Source organism: Serinus canaria, chromosome 1, assembly GCF_022539315.1.
Source record: "Serinus canaria isolate serCan28SL12 chromosome 1, serCan2020, whole genome shotgun sequence".
NCBI lineage: Eukaryota > Metazoa > Chordata > Aves > Passeriformes > Fringillidae > Serinus > Serinus canaria.
This window is the reverse complement of record NC_066313.1, coordinates 51,626,704-51,652,124: the sequence shown is the minus strand read 5'-3', so window position 1 is coordinate 51,652,124 and position 25,421 is coordinate 51,626,704. Positions and strand designations below refer to the sequence as shown.

The 25,421-nt window shown below is 42.2% G+C and overlaps 1 protein-coding gene across 2 annotated transcripts in view; it reads left to right on the top strand.

The window, feature by feature from the left end:
- The window catches only part of WDFY2 (WD repeat and FYVE domain containing 2), a 78,696-nt gene that overhangs the window by 15,902 nt on the left and 37,373 nt on the right, over nt 1–25,421 (top strand). For both annotated transcript variants that reach the window (XM_050979129.1, XM_050979128.1), the window contains exon 3: nt 2,374–3,473. In XM_050979129.1, the coding sequence (XP_050835086.1) occupies nt 3,337–3,473 (137 nt within the window). In that variant the 5' untranslated portion in view covers nt 2,374–3,336. The remainder of the gene's footprint in view (nt 1–2,373; nt 3,474–25,421) is intronic.

Genomic DNA, 25,421 nt, shown 5'->3' with positions numbered 1-25,421 from the left:
GAAAGTCCTTCGAGTCTCTGGTGCTGTACAAGGGCATGAAAAGAGGTTCCATTGTGTGTGAGTGCATCACTCTGAACCATCACAGCTGCTTCCCCGGGGTCTTCTGTCCTCACCCTGCTGCTTGGAGGCAGGGAGCCTAATTCTGCTCTACCCCAATCAAAAGAGGGAAAGTCAGCCTGCTTCAAGAATAGAAAGGCCAAAACTAACAGAGGGATGGATGTTTCATTTACTGTGGTGTCATGCCAGAATACAGAGTAAGAGAAATGACACTAAGAACCAAAGATGAGGTAATATTAATTTGATATAAAGTAAGCTGCATTTTTCAGCTTGATTTTCATTCTTACTAGTGGATACACTCTTCCAAGAAAGTTCATATAATGCAAGCATACCTACTAGTCAAGAAATGGAACTTTTAAATTATGCCATTTTTGCAATTTCTTTCAAAAAAGCAAATTCCAGAGGAGCATCTTATAATTCTTAATCCTACAACATTTTTTAATGCAGAAAAATAACTGAATAAGCTTGCTTTTCTTGGCTTCAGATTCAGATACGAAGTTGTCCTGCTTTCAGTCCTAGCAATATTTTTAATCCATGCAATCTGACCTAAAAGCTATGACAGAAAATAAAAAAAAGTTATTCTAGGAAGTATTTATGAGATTCATTTGCTTGATTTTTCTTTTCAGTTATATGGGGAAACACTTTTCTAAACTACCCTAGTTGTGCTTCTTTAAGTTCTCATTAAACTTGATGTCTACAGCAGTTCTAACTTTGTCTGAACTGTCACACAAGACATGCTACCAACTTTCTGTCATTATGGGAAAATTGTTTTTTAAAGGTGTTTTATTGTTTTGTGTGACAGTGGTAGACCTGGGAGAACACTCGGGTCTTGCTGGTAATTTCCATGCCTTTTCCACCATCATAATACTCTTTCAGCTTGTCAGGGAGAATGCAAGAGGAAGCTCCAGGTTCTCACTTTGAAATCTTTCTATTTCTTCTCTGTCTCCCATACTCCTTTCCCCAGGTTTCCATACATTACTTTTTCTTCCATCAGTCATAGCAAAATTGCTTTTGTGTGCCATAGGTTCTCAACCCTATCTCCCTATCTCATCAGGGAGAGTAGAGCACTGACCTCAAGTTTGCACACCTGGTAAAATGATGTACTAAACCTCAGGACACCTTTCTATTATTCAAGTACTTTCCTGGTCTAGCAGAGGAAATCAACATTACAGATAAGCTTTAAAAAAACGCCCTCAAGAATTTTATCTTGAATAGCCACTGGAATTCTGGAATCTCTCTTGCATTGTGTTGTCTTTTTTTTTTTTTTACCCCTTCCTTTCTCCCCAGATGTTAAAGACCAACCATTTACATAAAGCATATATTTGATTTTATCATATTGCTATTTCACTTCAGTCCAAAATGTGTGCCTGCCTTTCAGTCTTTTCCTCTAAACAGTGTCTTAAAAACATTGAAGGAGTAGTTGGACCTGGAACTGTTTAAGGATATAAGAGAGAGAAGATAATAGGGAAGAGTTATGTTTCAGTAGGCAACTGAAACAACTCCTTCCAGTCCTATGACCCACACCTTTGCCTATCAAGACACTAATTTTCTCAACTACATTCTTCCTTAAAACCCTTTTTGGAAAATGAATCCTGGGTCTCCCAAGAGCCTGCAGCCTGCTGTCTCCAGCATATGCTCAGCCCCTGTTTATATGCCAGTGATCCAAATGCCTTGAGAGCAAACTACTGAAAGGTCAGTAGATCTTACCAGACTTCAGTTTAAAAGCCATTTTTAGATGTATTCTGAAAACTAACAAGTATATCAATCTTCAAAGAGTACCTCATACCTCACCAAGCAGTGAGACAAGCATTTCTATCTATAGGTCTGGCCTAGGACTGCAAGATCATCCACAGCAGAAAGAAGGTGGGTCTTTGACTCTTCAATTTTGACAAGTCAAAGTACTATTCTCTTCAACAGTAGCTCCCTTCTAAGAATGATAGGGAAGAGATATTTTCTAGTCCAATCACACATCCTCAGGGAAATAGTTTGAGACTGCAGATTCATTTCCTGTAATCCAGCTGTTGCTGACCAGACCTTTCCCTCTACAGTACACTTGAGGACCTGTCATGTTTAGTTGAGAAAGCTTAAATGTCTTGCTGTGGTTCTGCAGACACCGCTTGTTTAAGAGATTACTAAACACGGTGAAATTTCATTTCTGTCACAAGGAATTGACTTTATCTTTCCTCTGTTGCCTCAGTCTACTACATAGAAGTGTGAGTGGGCAATCAAGATTTACTGCTGTATTCTACTTCTGAAAACAAAACTTAATCTCCCGATCTTGAATTTTTTTCATACCTGACTTTTTTTTTTTTTCAGGAAAACCGCTGTTCGTTGGGCTTAGCGTGGGTAAATGCAAAGTTGCAGCTGAAATAGCGCTTTCCAATCTGCTGACAACTTCTGCAATGCAGGACAGCAGCTCAGACATTGAGCATGATTTTCCAGAATCTTTCGAGACAGATTATGAAAGTTTGGCATATGCCTCGGGAGGAAGCTGCCTGTTCACTGGTTTCAGCACAGAGCTTTGGGCAAGTGATCTGACTTTCTTGGAGCTCAATGAATCTGTCAGGAAAAGCGAGCGAAAAGAAGGTGCTTGATGAAAACGAGCTGCTGGAAGTCTGCTGCGTTTCCCTTGGGAATAAGCTTTCTGAAAGGGAATTTCTGCTGGCGCCGCGGTGCAGCCCTGCCTGCCAGCGTCCCTGTCTAATGCAGCCGCAGAAATCCCATGTTTACCTTCAGTCCCAGGAAAAACTAAGATAGGAAAATGCAAACAGAGGGATGCAGCTACTTTTGCGTAACGTTCTGTTTAATCTTTACTCGCGTTGGGGTTTTTTATCGCCCGGCCGGCCACAGCAGTGTGGGACGGACCGCACGGAGCCGTACGGTGCCGACAGCGCATAACCGGGCACGGGTCAGAGAGGGACACGCTTCCCGGCTGCTGCCGGGGCGAGCCCGCGGCGCTGGGAGGGCAGCCCTGGCAGGAGAGGTGCGCTCGCACCTCCGCAGGACCGCAGGTTTCCCTTCGCCACGGCGCTGCCCCGCAGCCCCGCTCATCGAGATGGCGGCGGGCGGCCGCCATTTCCCACCCCTCAGCAGACCGCGCCCCGCCCGGCCCGGCCCGGCCCTGCCCGCTCGGGGGCGGTGCCGCAGCGCTGTCCCTGCTTCCCTGGGAGCGCCCGGCTCCGCAAGTCCCTCCTCCGCCTCGGCAGTGCGGGCCGCCTTCTTCCCTCCCTCTCCCGGCCGTAGCCTCCTCCGGCGGCAGCGGCGGTGCCCGCCGGCCCCATGGCGGCGGAGCCCCAGCCCAAGGCGCTGACTCGCAAGCCCCTCCTGCTCAACAAAGTGGAGGGCTCGCAGGAGGTGGTGAACATGGCAGCGATAGTGCCCAAGGAGGACGGGGTCATCAGCGTCTCGGAAGACAGGTACCGGGAGCGGGCGTTCGGCGGGGCCGCGGCGGGGGTCTGTCAGCTCCCCCCATGCTGCCGGTGATGGTGGCAGTGCTGGGCCCGCGGCGCGGGGTCCTGGACGGTGATCCCCCGTCACCGGCGGGAGGTGGTGGGTCCACCAGACCACCAGCATCCTTGTGCCACTGTAGACTCTGCTGCTCGGAACCCGGCAAGCGTCAAGGTGGCGGTGGTCCAGCATGGGGACATTGCTTTAGGCAGGCACATCACGTCCCGGAGGAGAAGGAGCCTGGAGCGGGGGTCTCCAGCGTAGTGTCGCACTCCTCCTCCGCCGCTGTGTCGGTCAGGACAGTGACCGGGCTGCGGCGCCGCTGAAACTTGCGGGACTTGAGTGAGTTTTCTTAGCGTGGGAAAAATGGGATTTGAGATCCCCTTCACCACGAGGATTGCCGGGGGGTCTGTGGAGATCTTTGACCTTGCCTGAAGATTGTGGTGGCATTGGCTGAAACAGTAGTTTTGGTTCCCGTTTCCCCTCTCCAAACGTTTCTTGGTAATTGTTTAAAAATACCATGTATCGGTGATAAGATCTTGGAGTTAAATCCCATGTTGAAAAGCTGCCAAGGAGGAGAATGCTTTCAGGCCCTTTAGCTGAGCTTCGCGGGGACTGAGGCTGCCCAGAGGCAACTCTGTCCATTCTGAAAGAGCTCCAACTTGATTCAGCTCTGCAGCTGGAGCTTCAAAATTTTATCTTGAAAATCTTTCCTTTCAAAATAAGCGCTTATTTTTCTTGCAGGGTCCATAAATAGTTATTTTAGGCAGGGTTTCTTTGCAGCTCAGGTGTATGGTGTACTTGTGTCCTAAGATTGAAAGACACGTGTTGTTGATAGCATGTCAATATGTTTTGATACTCACGGGTATTTGGATGGATGTTTCTCATGGATGCCTGTTCTGTTGAGTGTCTCCTTTTATGTATCTGCAGGCTTTCTGAAAAACTGACAATATTTTCTTTCATCCTTGTCCTCACTGTGACTTAGTTTTCAGCTGTCAAATATGTGCAAATTTAGCATCATTTAAGTTCACCTAATCTGAGGTCTCCAAGTGAACTCTCATATGCCTGCTAGCAAGAGGAGCTGAGCTACTTAAAACAAGTATAAGGTCAAAGGAACTTTAAATAGAGTTTTACATTGTTATGTGATTACAATTTTATTGTCTTCACATTTTTTATGTATTTAAAGTGATGTTGAATAAAGCTTGAGCTTGTTTTGGTTCATTGTAGCTTGTTAGGCTTAATTACCCAATTATTTTTACCTGTAAGAAGGTATTCCTGAAATTTATTTCCTCTCATATAGATGTCTCTCTCAATCTCTGTATCTTCCCTCACCTTAGCAAAAATATGTACCTTTAGTTGTTGATGACAGGTTGATGCTCCAGGTTGATATTTCTGTGTAGGGAAGGGGATTGACGAGACATCTTTATTTCCACTAGTAACTGAGATGTCAGCTTCAAGAAAGAAGCAGTGAAGAAGAAGTCAGGAGTTTCACACTAGGAAAGTCTGGAGGTTCCCAGGCTATTTTCAGTTTAAAGGAATTGGCCAGGTAATGTGCCTGCTTGCGGGACTTGTTTGCAGCATCCTTGACGTGCTGCAAGCTATGATCCTGCCTTTTATTTATTCAGACATGATGTTGGTTGATGGGTCTTTCATTTTCTGCTTACATTAACATTTTTATTGTAATTAAAAGATTAAGAGTCTAAAACTGACTTGGAAGGAATAGCAGGTTGGGAGTCTAACTTGCAGATGTTAGGCTACCTGGGGTGAAAGCATAATTTGTCAGACTTTCAATACCCGTGTATTATGATTGGGCTTGTGCAGATCCTTATGGCACCTTTTCCTGTTTGGACCTGTCTTCTCCTGTCAGTGTTGACGTAGTTGTTTAATGGCCATGGAATGTGGAGGGCTTTTAGAGCTTCCTGAAAACTGTTAAATGTCGTTATGGAGATGTTATCTGTCCCTTTACTTGTTAACCAAATAAGTGAGTTTTGTCCACATTTCCCAGCCTGGGATATGCACTGCTCATATGAGGCAAATGTTCTGAAACCTCTGCAGAGATTATCTGGAATGACTTGCCATCTCCAGCAATTGCTTCAGGCTGGGACATCTTCTGTACGTGAAGAAGGAATTGTTTTGCTGGTGAATGGCTGAACACATCATTATTGAAGTTGCTGGTAGTCTTTGCATATGCAACAGCTAGGTGCCACTTTAAAGGTTTTCTTTGCTGCATTATGTGGCCCTATACACCTAAACCTTTAAAAGCAGGAGCTAGCTTTGTCTTTGGTCCCAGTTTTGTATGGCACCAGTGGTGTTATCTGGTTTTAAAAGACAAAAGTGGTTTTAGCTATAGCTTGCAGACCTAGTCATGGATTATATAGCCATGCATGTTTGTATCACATATGTGCATATATTTTAAGAAATAAAATGAAAACTATGTAATAATAGAGAGTGTGGTTTTTTCTTATAAAGAAAGACAAAGTGGGGGGAAAAGAAGGAATTGAGAGGGAGCGGAGGGCAAAGCGGGTTTACATGTTTAACTAGAGTCTCAAAATTTGTATACCCAACAGGGTTGGAGTTCCTTTTTAGTATGTGTCATTTGTACAGGTGATGCACATAGATTTTCTCTTCTGAATTCCGGTCACTTGTGATAATTGAGTGATGTTCATTGTGTCCTAATCTTAGTGGGTTTTCTAATTCTATATCTGGGCAAAATAGACTGAGCCTGTATCTACAGTACAGCTGGTATGCATTGGAGGGATAGGATATTTTGTGTTGGATGTACCTGTCTAGACAGGTGAGAGTTAAAATAGTGGCAAAATTCAATATCAAAGAATGTATTAATCCGATGGAGAATGACTAAGAAGTTACTAGCTTTCATACATGCTCTTTCCCTGCTAGCAAACTCATGGAATCAACAGACATTAGCCAAACATATAGAGTCTTGAGTGATCCATAGCAGTGTATGCTCATGTGAAGCTGGAGTGGGATTTTCCTAATGTACACAGCTGATCCTAAGCTCTCGTCAGCTTCCTCAGTATTAAAAGCATGCACCACTACCGTTTCAAAATTGCAGGGCATCCTTGTTTTTTGTTGCCTTCAGAGGGAGACGTGGGTGTTGGGCATGTCTGAAAAGTAGGTCACTGGCATGTCAAGTTCAGACATATCTAACTCCATGCTCCAGAGAAGATTTAGTGTCATTAATCTTACCTGAGCATGGGATACGGTGGGACAAGTGCACTGACTCACCCAGCTCTCAGTGCAAGCAGTTCTGCTCGGTGCTGGCACACTCGTGTGTTTCTCAAGAGCCTGAAGAGCCTGCCAGTGCTGTGAGTGCCAATTCACAGTGCCTCCAATGTGCTGATCGTGTGCCACCCTGTGAGACTGGCAGGAGGGGCTGGGTGTCATCCTGGTAAACCTGCCTTTGCCAATAGCCCTCTTTTTACCCCTAGCTGGATTCTAAGTGAGGAAAATTTTCAGAGGCTGGTGTAAACAGCTTTCCTGGTAATTACGAGCTCTGGTCTGTGCCCTCCTGTGGGCGGGAGTTCTGTGCTCACTTCCATGCCACACACCTTCTAAATGTACATGTTGCAGTCAATGTAGGTGTTGCATTTCTCCTTGAACTATTCACAAGAAGTCTTCTGTCAACTGAAAATTGTCAAAATTCTTTTATTTAAGAAAATAGGCATTCTAATCTCTTGGTCACAAGATATAGGAAAAAAATTGTATTATCTTAAGTTCTTTTTGAACTCATTTGTCTCAGCTTCTTCATATGGATCACTGTATAACCAGTAAGCCCGGACTGCTTATCTTATTAGTGTCTTCATGTCACATAGAGAAAACTGTGCAGAGCTTGTATTGCTAGGTTTGGTTTGGAGTTTGAGGGTTTTAAATACGGATGTGGATTTCAGCCGTTGTACAAGGATTGTGTTCTGAGTGTGCTAACGAGCAGGGTTTTTAGGGGGCATGACAACTTAATGTCCATCTTGTGTGAATGAAAATATCCTTGCTAAAATAACAGTGGACTAGGAAAGGAAATATGCATATGTGACAAGAAATGTGGGAGTTGTCTTTGGCTTTGTGCTGACATGACTTCTAACATGAAGAACTGTGATCTTTCCACCCTCAAGTATATCAAAAGCAATCTTTTTCTCTTTGTGGTTTTCCTGTCCAGATCCAGAATACTGAGCATACAGTGTCATAGTTCACGCCTGTGAAAAAGCGCTAATGGAAAGGTGGGATTCTTCACGCAGTGCTGTATTCAAGCAGGGTGCAAGGAACCACAGACCCTTGCTAAAACTGAGTTTCCTTTCCCCTGTGGGGAAGTGGTAGAAAGTGATTGCTTTGCCCAGCAGTGTGTTTCCTGTACAGGTTTGTAATTCTTATCTAAGCACAGGGTTACATCACTGATTTCTGCTCTGCCTTGTGTGTGGCTGTTGGTTCACAGCAGAAATGCAGGTGCTGTGAGAACTGATTTTGATGCTGTCTGTGTATGTTTATCAGTCTAAGCCTGTAGGTTTCACACCCAGGTGATTGCAGTATGAGCAGTAACTCAAGCAGGGCAGAAGGTGTGGATGCTCTTTACAAGTGTAAAAGGACTTGTTCCTGCCTGGAGGTTCTTTAAATTTTGATAAAAACATCAGTCACCAATAAAATTGTTGATAGGAATTGAAGAGACCTAGTGCTGTAGATGGAATTTAGTTGCTCTTTTATTTTGTGTGTGTTTTTAAACTAAATTTTTTGAATATGTCGTAATTTGATGAGTGTGTGTTTGGAATAAAGGTCAGGGTGGAGGTTAGTGCTGGCTGTTTGCGAGGAAGAAGTGGATGCTGGCAAGAGGCTTAAGAGAGAAGATAGGAGGTCCAAAAGTGCTTGGAAACAGACATTGTTGCAGATGTTGAAAAGTACTTGTTCCGGATTTGACTAACATGTATCCTGTTGAGATGCCAAAATATGAGATTTGCAATAAAATATCTTGCTGAGTGCTTGTTGGGAGTAATATACTCCACTTATTAATTTGTGGGAGACCTTGCAATGTTGTGCTTTTTTAATTCTCTGTGCCACTTTCTGCCACCACCTCTTGAAGTTTGTCCAAGCTTGTGGATCCCTTCCTTAAGATGCTCTTCTCCTGTGTGTCAGTTAAAGATTTAAAGCACAAACATTTAGTATCATCCCTCTGATCTGAGCTGTCCTGAAGCTACTAACTCATGCAGGTCAATGCACAGATTGATGAAACTTCTTCAGTTGCATAGCCTGTCGTACTGAGCTAAGGGGCCTGTGTGACAAAGTTCATGTCTTAACTGCAAGACAACAGCTGCAAAAATATGCTCTGATGTAACTTGGACCCAGCTTCAGCAGCACAGTTGGACAGCATGATAGAGTGGAACCCTAGGTGCTTGAGCCTTTCTAGTTAGAGGTGCAATGGCTTTTAGTCCCCTCTCTGTTTTGGAGATTATTCCTTCTATAAAAGATGTGGGTGAATTTATCTTATCTTACAAGCTTTCATTTTGAAATAAAAAGAGCTGTTTAATACACCTTCTTTTTGCCTCCTGGTAGCCTCTTTTTCTGCCTGTTGCTGAACAGCGTTCTTGAGTGTCAGCAAGTTTTGGGATAATGCATCTTCTTCCTGTATTAACCAGTTCTCATTTTTCTGCTTGTCTTCCCTGACCCCATCTTAATTTCCCTGGCATCTGTTTACACAGAGACTGGATCTCTCATCAGTGTCTCACATCTCTCAGGCTTGGTGACCTTCCCCTGCAGTCTCTCCAGTTCTGCAGCTGAATAGTGCTTCTTGCCAAGAGGGGACTGCACAATGCCACCTCTGTGTGTGGCCTGTGGACCCTGAAAGAAAAACAAGTGCCAGTTATGGAGTCCATGCAGTACAGAGATTGCATATAACTAAAAATGCACTGTTGCAGGAAACTTGTTGGTTTTTCTCCTTAAGATAAAGATGTCTAGAGGAGGCAGTGATGCTGCAGCACAAAATGGCTGCAATACCTTAAACTAAAGGAGTTGCAACAGTTTTGAAACTACTGAGCTATTTAAGTAAGGCTGACCTTCCATTGTGGGTCACTTAGCAGACTGAAGGTCTCAAATAGCATGTGACCATTGTAGCACAATAGAAATATGTCAGTAGCTTGTTTGAGCTGCTTTACACTATTTTGTTTACTGAGACAGACTCTTTTCTTTTCCTCTCTCCAGCTGTGCTGGTGCCTGCATGGTATCTGCCAACACTGATCTGTGTATAGGTTTCCCAGCAAGATCTTTTAGCTGTGTGATACTACATGGAAGAGAATTGCTTAAAAGTGGCACAAGTTTTGTAAAATGGTGTTTGTAACAGCCCTGAGAGAAGTCAGAAAATACTTGGCAGCTTAGAGGTCAAATGGAAAGGAGAGAGTAGGAGGGCATAATGCAGGCACTGTGCTGGTGCTTCCTGGTGCTTCTGTGGTCAGGAGCTCTAAAAGCTTCTTAAATAATGAGCAATGCCCTAAGGGGAGCAACTGGCTTTTGTACAAGTGTCTTCTGTGCATCACTGTATTCTGTGCACTGTAACCTCTCAGTCACTGAAGGATTATTTACCTAAAAACACTGCTTTGCTCTTTTTGCTTCATCACACTCTGCCCAAATATGAGTGGGTTTGTATAAAACTTCTGGTATCTGCATGTATTTGCCCAGGGATTTGAAAAGAATTGCAGCAGTCCATAATGCAGCCTGTTGCAAGACCAGAAGCAAGAAAAAACATAGCTGTTTCCCTTCTGCATACCGTGTGAGGAGTGATGGATGCAGCCATGCACTGCTGGATGTGGTAGGATGGGATGGGGCACCATGGGAGGGAATAGGAGCCATGGAGTATTGAGGATGCACAGCAGGGTGCATCCTGTTCAGCAGAGCCTTGTCCTATATGGAGCATTTTAGGAAAGAGAAAACAAAGCTTCCTTCTTTATACTTTTGTGAGGTAAAGAAATTATGGGAATGGGAAAACTGTAAAACAAACATCCACACAGGAATTGAAGGTACCCTTGCAAGCCGTTTGGGTGAGTGGCTGGAGCAAGCCTGGAGAAGGAAAGGGACAGTTTTGTGAAAGAAGAAGCAGGAGAGGGGAAGTTTGCCAGACAACCCTCCAGGCAGGGACCTTTGCATAATCACAATGCATCTCTTATGCATCTCTTGGGGTTCTTCATATGTCACAATCTGCATGCCTGATCACTTGAAACTGCACATAAATAATGGCCAAAATTGATATTGGACAATCAGAAAACAAATAATACATTTTGCAAATTAGACTGTGCCAAAATTTGAGATGGACAAAATACCGCCTTCATCCTCATGAGAGGGAGAACAGTTGTGGAGGCTGGGCTAAAAAATGTGTTGTTTCAATTTTTCTCTTAGTCAGGCTGCAGGAAGTAGGATTGTGTAACTAACCTTGGCCAGACTTAGAACATATGGGCTTTGCTTGTCACATCATGTGTATTCACCACTTAAATTAAGTTTTTCAGGGAACTCTTAAGGTTTGGAGCTCTGAATCGAAGGCAATGCCAAAGCACAGTTCTGGGTAGAAAGCACTGCTGTTCTGCTGCCAATTTTACTGCAAAGTTTTGTCTAATGTTGTCTTTATTCTCCAAGTCCTGTACCATTCCCTCCTCCTGTGAGGTGAAAGATCAATACACTTAGCAGGTTTTTGCAATAACAGTAGTGATCGATCAGCCCCAGAAAGCAATGCTTTTGACCTTTAAAGGAATGTTATCATGGTTTCATTAGGAGTGGAGTTCTGTGGAGAGAAATCTGAGAAAAGGCTGTCCTAATGTGAAGTGGCCTGTTTTGCCATCAGGTTGAATTATCTGGATTCAGGTGACAGAATAAGTACAGTGCTTTGTCTTGAAGGGATATGGAGAGAAGATCCTTGCCCATGTTGAGAACGTGAGAGATAATGAGATTTTGCACCCCTAGCAATGAGTGCAAATGTGGTAAATTTACCTTTAGCTTCACATTCACTTATAATGGCAAATAAAACTTTAATTGTATTCTTAAGCAGGAGGTGGATCTGCTTTGTGGAACACTTTGGGCCCTTAAAGTTTGCACTCATTTTGCTTATGTGCCAAATTATCCTCACCTTATCATTTTCTTCTTGATCCTAAGTGTAATTAATCAATATCTTCTCATTCCCCTACCCCATTCCTTTTTCCCATCCGATACAGAGAAAAACTCAGCCTCTCCTCTCAGCTCTGTGTTTTGCTAGAGCAAATGTGGGCTGTGGAGTAATCCAATGAACAGTTCAATTTGACATTTCAAAGGCTTCGTATCTTACAGCACCATGTGCATTGAGATGTATAGAATAAAAGTAGGATTTCCAAGGAGATGCTTTCAGCTTTATGGCAAGTGGCCTGTGGTCCAGCCTAGCTTTTGCTGCATGCAGGGTTGGCTAAAGGCAGCTGCAGCATTTTGATGGCAGTGGAGGTCCTCTACATGTCTTGTCTGGATTTAGGAATCATTTCTTGGCTTCACCCACTCTTTCAGCAGTTCCACCAACAATAAGCAGTTGTCAAAGGATGACTGCCCTTCTGCAGTTACTGGAAGTCCAGCAGGAAAGGTCATGCCTGTGCTGTTCTCCAGCATCAGGTGTACAGCCCTTGTACCTGTTATTGTCATGTTGATCCCATTGCTTCAGACTCCTGTGGCACTTATCAGGCTTCATCATAGCCTGCTTTCTTCTGGCCAGGAGCTTAATGAGAGGTGATAGGGTCTTTGCTGAATAGTCCTGTGTTTTTCTGCTAGAGATAAATGTTCTCTATTCTTTTAATCTGCCACTGGAACAATTTACTTTAGCATAGGCAGAAACAAATACTGATAAAAACTAGAGATCTAAGTAGGGCAATGTGGTAGTACTAAGATGGGGAAGAGAGGACTAGAGCAGTCTCAACATTAATTGTGCTGAGGGCAGAGGGTGAAGACGTAATGTGTCTGTCAAATCAAAATTGACACCTTTGACTTTATTTGCCCATGATATAATTTAATTACTGAAATTAAGAAGTTGATACTTTTTGCAGCAGTCAAGTGACGTGTTTTATTCTGCTCCATTGAGACCTATGTCCCATTCTGTCAGAACAACTACAATTCAGCCCAAAAAGAGTATTTTGGGTCTACCAAAGCCTTGCCTGGGCCGTCATGTGTGCTGCCTTACCAGCTGAGACTTTTAGTGCTGTCTGATATTACCTCAAGTTTTCTAAGTTCTGTTAGATCTGAAGTTTTTGAGACTGCATGAGCTGGCATTGGCAGCTAAGAATGGACCTATTCTGGATTCCCTCGGGCAGGAGCAAGCAGGGAAAGCAGCTCATGTAAGAGTATCAGCTGCAGTGGGTGGTAGACCACTAAACTTGGCATTATCTGTTACATACAGGGGTTGGTTACACAATGTATAGGCACAAATTAATTTCCAGTGAAGAATTCAGTCTGTTCTCTTCAGGAAATGAATCAGACTTCATAAACTGATCTCTTCTTGGTAACTTCTGTAACTGCCAGTAAATGAATGGGAATAAATTAATCCATCATCACGCTTTGAAAATATCAACTGATAAATGATCCTGACAGATTTCCAGCAGGGACAGACCCATACAAACACTGAACTTCCCACTTGAAATTTTGATCCCTGTTGTTGCCAAGTTCATTTGTAGCCAAAAGGCCAAAGCACATAAAATTTCAGCGAGCTTGCTATAGTGCTTGGAGTACTGTGGCAGTCTGAGCTGTGAAGCACCAGCCGGCGAGGAGCCGTGTTGGGATGGGCTGTTGCAGAGATCTTCTCTCAGCTGTTCTGCAGGTAGGATTTCTACAGGCTGCCTAGCTGCAGGCTTTGCTCTGGTGGAATATTTGAGGCCTCTGTTGTTTGGCATTTCATCTTCCCCTTTGCACACTCTTTATGTTTGCTACTATGGTTGGGGAACACAAGACCAGGGGAAGGGAGGAAATCCCTCAGTAGCTTGTACCACTAATTCAGGTTCCAAAATGTTGATTTTGGAGTGGAAAATGAAAAGTAAGGGTAGGGGTTTTTTTTGTTAAATAAGAAATGCTGTGAATGCTGTTGGTCAAGATCCTTTGGTTTCAAGCAATAAGCTTTTGCACAAATACTGTTGCTAACCTTTATTATATGCCAGAGAAAGCAGTAGGGAAAGGGAGCTATGAATGTACTGATTGTTTAAAAAAAATTACATGCTATAGTGGCTGAAAAATGCATGACTTTCATCTGAATTCTGAAAGCTCCTCTATGATTTCAGATGCTTTTGCTCCTTCTTTCCCTTCTTCCTTCATTCTTTGGTAGATAAAAGAGAAGCCTGGTGAGGATTTCCTGAATAAGTTTTTGTGACAAGGAAACCAAGCCAAGAAGTTGTTGTTATAGAGATGACACAGCACAAAGTACCACGACTCCATCAGACGAGTGCAAGAGAGATTGATTATAGCAACATATTACTTTTATACTTTTTCAAGATATTTACATTCACTCAACATACACATTCACTGCCCATTGGTTACAAGAAAGAAACAAAGTTCTCAGTGGGTTACCCAGGAGCCAGCTAGAGTTCATATCTCTTAGCTTTCTCTCCTTCATCATGTCTCCATGGTTACAGCCTTGATGTCTTCCTCAGGAGAGATATGGGGCTTTCCCTTATCTTCAGGAGGCCGTTGCTAGCTCACAAGAAAAGCACAGAATGTCTTTCCTACAAGAAGTTGTCATCCCCAACTAGTTTCATCCACAGCACCCTTTTGATCACAGCTTATAATCATTCTTCTAAAAACCTGATGACCTAAAACCTCTTCTTCAAAGAAGCAGACATGAACATTGTTGTCTGGCTTTTATGAGGTGTGAACACACCTGGTGGATGGCCCAAGGATTCCAATTATTGAGGTTAGCAGCAGGAAGCATGGCTAAACCTAACTAACAGCTTGGTCTGCCTTGGCCGTTGTTTCCCGTGGTCTTTCCTGTGCTCTAAAATTGAACTTGTGTTCACATGCCCTTTTTGACATGAACAGACATTTTTACATGGTTTTAAGAGTCAAATTCTTTTAGAAAAAAGTGTAACTGTTACACAGCTGTTAAGCACAAAACCTGCATTAAGTGTGTAGGCAACTGTTTAGTATACAAAATGATATGGGAGAAGTAGATAAACAATCACTGACAAAAATTCTGGAGACAGGAAAAGCAAAGGGCATGGGTAATTGCTTAGTGATCTGTGTTCCTGTTTAGCATGTGGATTAGAAAGTGCAAACAGTGGTTTCAAAAAGTGATGTGTGTGCATGTTTTGACACCTCAGACTCAATGGTATTTTTCCAGAAATAAATGATAGTGCCTTTCTTTGAAGGCACAGTCCTAATTTGCAAGCTGGTTGTTGTGATATTCTGAAGCATTATTCTGGCAATGGTCATCTTTTTGTTTTGAGTTTCATTTCCCTTTATTTCTCTGTATGATAACTTCAAACCAAAAAATGGTGTTTATTCAATTATTGACCAATGCCATTATATTGACTTCAGACTACTAAAAATGAAGGAGGGAAAGTGGGAAAATATGGACCACCTTGAGATATTATTGTGGTGTACAACATAACAAGAAAGAAGAGTTTTTGTGAGGGTAAGCAGCAAACCCCTTGTTGTTCTCACTTCCCTGTTCTTTTAGAGAAGCCCAGTATTGAACAAGATGGATGGTGTACACAGGAATCGATACTATTTCCTTTTTTAATGGCTTTATGAACCAGCTGGGAGAAATTTGCTGCTGAACCCATGGCCAGCAGCTATAGTGACTGTATTTCTAATCAATTAAATAGTGCAAGAGTATATTTCAAGCATGGTGGTCTGGCTGGCTGTGGTGTCTCCTTGTTGGTGTCAAGCACTGTTCTTGCCACAAGCCAATTTGCACAGCATCAAACAGTGCCCATACAGGGTTTGGAAGTCAGCTTGTATCAGGGACTGTTCCCAGGACGTAGCTCACATGCAGCTGCTGTTTCCCTGCCAGGTGGCCTCACTGCCAGAGGCTGGTCCCGGGCCTGTGTCACTTATTAATGTAGGTGTGTTTCACATCTCCCGGAGCACCCAGGTCATGTGGCTGTTCCTCCTGGTAGGATATCAGATTGCCTACAGGAAATTCATTCTGTGATTAAAAAAGACAACAAACCCACAAACCAGCTAAGCTACTGGTTTAAACAAGACTCAGCCCTTGAAGCTCTCATGCCTGTAAACATTTCTGGTGGTTGGAGATCTGTAACAGTAAGTTTTAAAGAACTTGAATTTGAGACCAAAGTATTTTGAGATTCTTAAGATAACTTCAAGCAGACATCCAGAGGAGGACAGATCTCCCAGGGCCCCTGTGCCGAGCAGAAGTGCATGTGCTTGCCAAATTCCTGCGTGTGACATTAGCCAGTGACCTGCAGGGCTGCAGCCAGGGCTGGAACCCAGCTGGAGCACTGAAGTGTCATTCATGGCCTCTGTGGCCAAGTTCTCCAGTCAGACATCCGTGCTTGCTTCTTGCACCACAGGAGGCCCAAGCGTTGGACCTGTAACCAATGTGGATACATCTTCTGGCATTCCTCAATAGCTGTCAAGATATGTTTTCTCCATGAGCTTTGTTTCTGACACACAGGGATGTATCTTTGGCCAGTTTGAGAAGAGCATTGCGTGTCCTGTAGGTCTGGGAGATGGGACATGAATGCTTCCTTATATGCCAGCTCCTTTCCTGCTTACACCATTCCAGGGTGGGATCCTTCCAGTGGGCTTGGTCTCATTGCAGTGGCATTGTGCCTGCCAGTAAAAGTACAAAGGTTTGTTCTGATAAATATGGCAGTCCCTTCACTGTTTCAGGCCATGTGGAAGCTTTGGTTTTGTATTTTTGAAGTCATAGAACAGAGCTAAACTGAAGTAATGACCGGTTTTGAAATACAAGTCACCAATCATCTGCATCAGAAACACAGACAGTTGGCTGTTAGGTGCTGAAGAGAGAATTCTTCATCAGGGCCATCCAAATCTAGAGCATAGCTTGAAGAAGATCAAGGAAATCCAGAGACCCTCTGCTGTGAAGTATTACCTAAGCATTACATCTACAAAAAGACCTTCAGTCATAAAAATGACATTTGTGCTCCTTTCAATTCTTAAAATGCTTGAAATAAGACAGATGGTCAGTGGTCACAGGCCTTACCCCAAGCAGTTTTCTGCCCATACAGTTGGTATTGCTGCCAAATTATTGTAGAAAACTCTAATAGGTTTTGTAGGTTGTATTAGAACTTCAAGGAGGACAGAAAATAAGAAACTTCCATTTCCTAATAAAACTGGTGATGCCACAAAGAAACTATGAAGAGAAAATGGGCTGTCTCAATAGCTTGTGAGCTCGTCTACCTAAAAAAAGCAAGGAAACTTCAGACACAATAATTAGTCTTCAAAGCACATTTTCAATAGAAAGTACTTTATAGCTAGAGATGCTTGTTCTATAACTATCAAGGTCTCTTTTGTCCAAGTCTTGTCTATTTTACCTGACACTGATAATGTAACAGAAGTTTAAGGTGTTGTTGTGACCAAGTGTTTTGGGGAGTCTCTTCCATAATCTTACAGTTTTTGTACAAGCTGTTTCCACTTGAGTATCTGGTGGATGTTTCACACAGTATTTCAGTCCTCCTTTTTCTTCTCCTTTACCCACTATTTTGGGGAGAGTGATGTGTCTCCTATTAGAAAGAAAGAGTAATTTCCTTTTGCTTCAATATGCAAACAAACACCAAAATTGTGGCTGGTTTCATCCTGCGCCAGCGTCACTTGAGAGTTTTGCTGCTGACCTTGGGAGTGGGATCAGCGGATCCTTTCAAAAGGACAGGTGATACTTGGATTCCTGGAGGAGTGAGTGCATGTGCTTCTGCACAAGGATGGTAGATTTCTCTTAACTGTCATGGCCACAGTAACTGGGACAGGGCAGCAGCAGAGTCAGAAAATGTATGTTGGATGCAGCATCGTTGTTCTGGCACTCTTTGGCATGGTGCTGCCCTGGGGCAGTTGTGTTCTCCTCCTCTTCCTCAACTTGACCCAAGTTGCTAAGCTGGGTTTTGTGTCTTGGAGCCAGGCTTTCCACTGGCAAGGATTGTTGGACTTGCCTTCTCTTTCACAGTCTGTTGCTGTTCCCTCTGTGATTGTGAAGGAATTCATATATTCTAGGCTTTTTCTTGTGTGGTGTGTTTTGTTGTAGGAGCCTTTTATATTTTGTATGAAAAGTTTATTGTTTAATTTTTAATATTACTCCAACTGTTCTCAAGATTGTTGATCTGAAATTCTCTGATACTGAGGAAATGGCGTCAGAGTATTTTAGCCCAGCCTTGAGTTGTTGTAATATTATGATTGCTTTTTTAAGGCATCAGAGGATCAAGAAAACAACAAAATTTCCTTTAAATCATGTATGTCTGGAATACCCAGGACATAAGAGCTGCACAATAATCTTTATAGTATTTTTCTACAAACTCTGCTGCTTTTACTGTACTACAACATTGCACTGTCTTGCTTTGGACACAAACAGAAATTCTACTTGGCCTCCATTGCATAAAATCTTGTAGAAACAATCATTTTACCCATAGGCTGAGAGAAGTGTATTTTGAGTCAAATAAAATTAAATTACAAATAGCTATCAATTATGTAGACATAACAAAAATTACCAGAACAAGATATCTAGCTTAGCTCTCTCCTTCCTGAGAAACTGATATTCTTTTCTGAAATCAAATCAGAGTGACAGTGGTGTTGCTATTTGGCAACATGATCTGTTTACATATTAATCTGAAAACATTAGGAAAAATCATCTGCTAAAGCTGGAAGTTGAAATGGAAAGGCTTCCTTGTAGAGAGAAAGAATGGGATGAATGTGTGATTATCCATCCTGCCTTGCAGAGAAGTTTACTTCTTGTTCAGTCAGTACGTATTCAGTCTTAATGCTATGAAAAAATGTAACCACTATGAAAAATGTAACTGCTACATCTTTGATAAGAGTGTAGTGTGGATTGGCTTGCACTGGTGTGTTTCATGGGAATCCCATTTTTCACTACCTCTATAGTGGGAGCAGAACTCCCACACCTGTGCTCTTACCTTAGACCTGTTGGAGTTTGGTGTAATTGTCTTAAGTTTTCTTGTGGTGCTACTTTCTCTATATGTCCAGGACTGATTTAGAAGCATCTCAAACATATGTTTTTTATCTTTCACTAATAGTTATTTTTGTAAATATTTCCTAAACAGGACGAAGTTTGATTCTGTGTGTTTGTTTATTCAAAGGCTAAGCTGCTTTGAACAGAAAAATATTTTATTCATGGGACCCAGTAATAACTTGACTCAAGCTGGGGAAGAAAAGAGAGTAGGAATTTAAGAGCCAGGGTTGAGACTTGAAACTTTCCATGAACACTGCAGAGGAAGGTGACAGAAGTGGAGCTTTTTCTCTTCCTTAAAATATGTATACATTTTGCAGTATGCAGTTGGGGAAGAAAACACTTGACATTGAATTCAGATAGCCTGCAATAGTCATAACTTCCTTTCTCAAAGTGCTGGTTTTTTTTCCTCTATGCTTACTTCACAGCAATAGATAATGAACCTTTGTTTGTCTTGAATGCAAAAACCAGTTCCTGTCTGTTGAAAGTAAACAGAGCCTAAAGGATTTAGTGTCCCAAGTAACAGAGCAAGAACTTTGTATTTGTGTGATAACAAGGTAAGTACAACTGCACTTTGGGGAAAAGCCTTAATGTGAGAAATACTTTTCAATTTACAAATTTGGAGGGTAGCTGTTGAGTGCAGCTGTTAGGTTTTCATTGCCCTGTAAGTCACCAGGCTGCTTCATAAATGCACAATGTGGAGCTGGACTTCTCCCCTTTCTTCTGGTGAAAGATAATCAACATGCACAAAGCTGCCCTGATACCACAGTATTTGGGGTGGTGGGAGTCTTAGGCTCTGAAGGGTTTCTCTTCATCCTATTACCTCCATTTGGATAGACCTGATATTACCAAAACTCTGTGCTTTTTCAGTTTCCCTGTCTGGGTGTTACTGAACCAGATTTTTGCTGCCATCCTTACTTCAGGCTTTGTATTGTTTGTACTTTATATCCTGTTCCCTACTGATGTTCTGTTCCCTTCATGTTCTATCTCTAACTCCTCTCAACTCATTTTCTCATTTCCTCACCTTCCTGCTTATTAATTCTCTCAGTGACTCTTCTCTTATCAATTTGGTATTCAGAAAAGGCCAGCTGTCTTCTTCCTGCATGAACTTGGAGCAGCTGCACATCCTTGCTAATGCTGTTAAATATCAATATCCAAGTCAGCTGATATGAAAGTGAAATGGGGCAGCTTGGATCAGTAAAATTGTTGACACCAGAAATTGGTAAAAGCCACCTTGTCCGTTGGTGATGTGAAAAGGCATTTAGTGTGTTTAGCTGGTTTCATTTGCCTTCTGAAAACCTGAAGTACCTCCTCTATGCTTCTGTGGTCCAGCAGGAGTCCACAGTAATTCCCAGTTTATTGTTAAGTTTTTTTAAACCTGTTTAAATGTTATTAAAATGCATTGAATTGTTATGAGTAATTGAGAGACGGTGGATGTGTGATGCCTCCCAGACATGAGGGAGTGGGATGGGATGCTACAAGCAGTAGAGAAATGGAAATCAAATGGATAAAGTTTCTTTCATTTGCATTGGATAGGGGGAATGGCAATATTTGCCTTTGCCCTGCTGCTTCAAAGCTGACTTGGTGAGGAAGGAAACATCAGCTGCTTGAGGAGGAATGTGAGCTACCTCTACGGTTGCTTGTGGGCGTGCAAATGCTGAAGGCTTGCTGCTGCCATGGAGAGGTGACCTTGGTAGCCTCATACCTGCTGGTTAATGGGTGTTCCTGAAAACAGAAAAACAGGGATGCAGAGGGAGTATCTGCACCTTTCCCACCAACACATACACATCTGAAGCTTAAATTCTTGCCAATAGCATGAGTAATTTTAAAAGGCTAAGTCTAGCAAGACTTGTAAATCGCTGTCAGCTGTTGTTGAACCAGATGCTGGAGGCAAAACTCTGGGGAGAGAAATAGCGTGGTTGAAATGTGTGTTAAAATGAAGGGTGCTAGAGAAGAGACAGTGTGGGAGAACTGATGGGAGTACAGAAAAATTAGCTTTTAACTTTTAAGAGTATGGCTTGGAAGTAACTGGCTATTGGACTGTCTTTTTGGTTGTTATGTTCTAAATAGAGTTAATGGTTGACCACTGGAAAATGTAGGACCCAGGTCCTCAGCATTCACTGGCTTTTTAATTAGCACGTAGCTGCCATACCATGAATCTTTGTTTCCTTCTACAGAAATATTTTCCTTTCAAAAACTGATCAAACAAATCCCTTAAATTCTCTGAAAAAAACAAAAAGTGAGTAGGAAAAGCAAAGACAAACCTTGATCTTTCCGACTTAAGAGTGTGAAGCAAGTATTTTAAAGGTGCAGTGCTTTGGGAAAGATGCATTTGTGGAATGATATGGTTGTGCATTTCTAACAGCCTTTGTTAGCTTATATTTCCACTGTGAAGTGTAGATGATGAAAATGTGTGTACTACCAGAGCAACCCATTTGTTCACTGCAGTGTTAGAGGTCATAGCTGCTCTCAGTCTTTCTTGTAAACTTTTTGTTCCTGTCTATGGGTGTTACTTAGAGCAAACTGTCCATTTGATCTGTTTTAGGGCCAGATCCTGTCCACAGAACAGCTCTAATACTTTGTCTCCTTCCCTCCAACTGGAATGAAAATTGATTCTAAATAGTGGCCTCCATGTGCCCTGCCTCCCTCTGATGCTCAGTGGTTGGGACATCTCTCAATTAAGTAAACTGCTTAACCTGCTGCAGATTGTTAATAATTTACATTTCTTGATAACTGCTTGGAAATTGCAAACATCCCTCCAAAGCTCACCGTGTGTGCCTGATAAAAAGACACAATTTACTTCTATTAGATATGGCATGTGGAAGAGACTTACTGGACTGTCAGGTCATTACTGGGTGTTTTCAGCATGTCTCAGATAGCAGGACAGGAAAGTGGGAGGAGGAACTGCTTGACACAGCAGAACACGTATGGATTTTGAAACTAACAGAGGGGATTTTAGTCTGTGGGACATGTGTCTCATGGCTTGAGGTGACTGGACATGTTGTGTCTTTGCATAGTAATTTAACTGTCTGTAAGGAAAGGTGTTCCTCCCCTCCCTGCCTTCTGTATGAGAAGCAATCCTGTCTGACCTGCAAAAAAGTCAAGCCAGAGTTACAAACATGATTTAGTTTTTCAGGCGGTGCTGAGCCTGCAAGGACACAGGATCAAAAAGGACCCTTATTTACTGCCTTTACTCCATCTCAGCTCATTTTTTTTTCCCAGCAGATGCTATGAGCTGATTTTATGCTTTACCTAATAGCACAAGGATTTACTAGCCCAGTGGATTGTGTCTAGCTTGTCTTCCACCTTGTATTGCCATCTAAAATCCTGTGTCCTCTGCCAAGGTCAGCAGTAGATCTGGTCTGCTTGAATCTGCTGCTGTTCTCTGCTCCCAATGGCCCTGGAATAGGCCAAGCCATTACTTCAGACACCTTTCTTTGCACTGCCTCTACTAAATAGTAGCCTGCCACTGGAAGGCAACATCCATAGATACAAATACCACATCCCTGAAAGTGTTCTAGACCAGATTGAATGGGACCCTGAGCAGCCTGGTCTAGTGGAAAGTGTCCCTGCCCATGGCAGGGAGGTTGGAAGTAGGTCATCTTCAGCTCTCTGGTAAGGAACTTCATCTTTATACAGGATGGGTGAAGTTGGTCAGGCTTTTCCAGTAATCATATAGAGTTGCCCACTATTTAACTCAGCAAGGACTTTGAAAATCCTTGCTTTGAAATTATTTTGTCTTGAATCCCTGATTCCTGTAAATATATAAATACTGACACCTTTATTGTAATTACCATGCCCAGTAGCATGACCTAGTAAGTGCTTACTACTTTTGAACCTGAAGATGTTATGTTTTGTATTAGCTTGTAATAAGATTTAAAAGTGAGAGGCAGCCAAGCAGAGAAGCACGTCTTTAGAGATAACTATGTCTCACAATCTCAAATCTATTTCTTCCAAGATAATACTGGTATTTCCCCTATGAATGGCAGCAGTAAAAACCTGGAGGATGCAAGCTGAGACAGCATCTGGACAGGAATTGCAAAGGACTCTTCTTGTAATCCTCTAAAAAAATGCTAGTAAAGTAAGGCAGTAATAAGCTGCCAGCAAAGGTTTTTATAATATTTGATGCTTTTGCCATGAACCAGAATCTGTCCCTTATAGCAAAGAGGAAGTGACCCATGAAACAGTGACCAGGTAATTGAACTGAAGTTGCTCCAGGCTTTGTTGGTTTGGTCAGTCACCTGAGCAGTGGGGTCCTATCAGGACACAGTTCTACCAGGCATCTTTACAAGACTGCCCTGCAATATGTTGCACCATTCCACGTATTTGAAGAATGTATTTTTTGTACCTGAGGAGAGATGGTCTTGTGTCTTCCCTGCACTGCTGCAATAAACATGGCTTTCCTGTACTGTTTTCACAAGGGGAAAGTTTGATGCAAAGAGTCAAGGGGTTTTTTTGTATTTGATAGTCTCTGCCTAGTGCTCTCCTTTATAATTTTCTTTCCATCTCTCTTGCCAGAAACATGTGGTTCTGGGATTGCCCTTGAGAACTGTGGCTGACGAATCCTCTGTTCCCTTCCCTAACAATCTGGACTAGTTGTCTAACCAAAATTAGCAGATAAGCTGATTGGGTCTGGTGAGATGTGGACTGCAGAAGAAATTACTAAGTGGATAGCAGTGTATTGCAGAGAGAATCTAATAGTAATAAATACCTTTTTTTGCTTTTTCATCCATAGTTTGTAAGTTTCTAAATCCTGCCAGCATGAAGAGAAAAAACATGTACAACTGCTGCAAATAAACACTGCTCGGGTACATACAGGAAGAAGATGCATAAAGGAAAGAATGATAATGCTCTTATAATTTAGCAGGTTTGTGTCTGGATTGCTGCATTTAGTACAGAAGATGACAGTTCCGACAGGGTATTGTCTCATTAGAGGGATTGGAAAGCAGGTAAGGGGAACAGAACACAAGAACAGCTTTTCCAAAAGACTGGAAAGATTGATTACCTTTAAGAAGAGGCATGTCAGAAATTATATAAGTATACACAGCAACTAACCCATGGAGAAGGTAGAGACAACAGAACTTCTAGTCTCATAGGAGGAGAGCAAGAAGATGTTTATTGAAATTTGCTGTTTAAAAATTAAAATTTACTATTTTAAACATGATAGAATAAAATTACTACAGTATGGAGTAGAATGAAGAATAGAAAGAAGAATAGAAAAGCTGCAGCTAGGCCATATGAAAGAAGTAGCTGAATGTAAAGAAGCCCTGCATGTTTGAAAAAGATTTTTTAAATAATAAAACCTAAAGTTGAGGGTGGAATATTCAGTCTCACAATACAGGTTTGAGGATGGTTTCTGTTCAACTCTGTTGATTTCCATGTCCCCATGCAACACCCATGGGAATGCAGAGATGACAAACTGACTGGCTTTTCAGCCCTTGAAATGCCAGATCACCTCTAAATTACAGAGTCAGGAGTTTGGGTTTTGCTGGGCTTTGCTGGCACCTCACAACACACTGCAGTATGCGTGGTAAGAAGAAATCTGAGAGCCCTTGGTAAAGCACTTCAGGGCTACAGTTCCTTTGCAGCTATTGTACAAACCTTTCAGGACAGGGTTTGGTTTGCATAGCTTTGCCCTGCTTTCTTGATCCCTTTTTGCTGGTGCTAATTCTGTTGACCTTGCTGGTTTCTTTCCCAGAGTACTGAGACTTCCCAGCCAAAGTTGTCCAGCTAGGTCAGAGCAGCAGAGTGGCTTTTTACTTCCTCTAGAAGAGCAAAGCCTGTAGGAGCTGAGGACAGTAAAAATATCTTTGAGTTGGGCTGCCCGGAGGGGAAAATGGCAGTGAGCAGAAAAGCTGAGGGAACATTTTATCACCCATGAATTCAAGTTCAGCTGGAGGAACTGGAAATGTGATTCCTCTGCAGAAAGTCCTTGATGCCTCATGAAGAGCATTAGCAGAGGCACCTTAGTGTGGCACAGAGCACACAAATACATTTCAAGTAGATATGTTTGTTGTCTTTGAAAAAACGGTGCTGTAATTGTTCAGCAGTATTTAAAAACCAAAAGCCTGTCTCTTCTTATAGAGGGTGTTTCAATGAATGATGCAGATGATTTAGGTCCAGAAATTAAAATGCTGAGAGAGGGCACCACCCTATACATGTGGAAATGTGGCTTCCTTCCTCTGCAGTAAAGGCATAATTTATTAGATGTTACACTGGATAGTTAACCAAGCATTTATATGAAAAATAAGTTGAGGCCCAAGGGTATGACTTAATTTAGAGCTTGGGATTGAATATCTATCTTTTCCTGTAAATTAACCTTTATGTGACTGTAATTTATTAGAAAATGCCACACTGGTGGTATGTATATTAAAAATTAGTATGTTCAGCTTTCTCTTCACAGATCCACTTTTTTATCAATTGAATAGTGCATTCATTTTTAAGTAGACTGAAGCATGCAAAACTTAAAAATTATCAATAAGTTGATAGCCAGTAGGATTTTTGGAGAAAAAGTGTTGGTGTTTTGCTGGACAGATGTTCCAACCAGACAGCTGGAAGTAGGACAGTGACCTGGTGGGTTCTGGTTCTTCAGCTTTGCTACATGGGCAATTTAGAGGGGTGTAGCAGTGTTTCTTTCTTGCAGATTCTGGATCCACTGAGTATTTTTAGCATGATTCCACCAAGTCACTTACTGCATAGCAGGTCTGTATTTTAATCTAATGAGGATCTTTCTAATAACTTCTATTACTGAAACATTTGAATGTGGGAAGGAGGTGAAAGT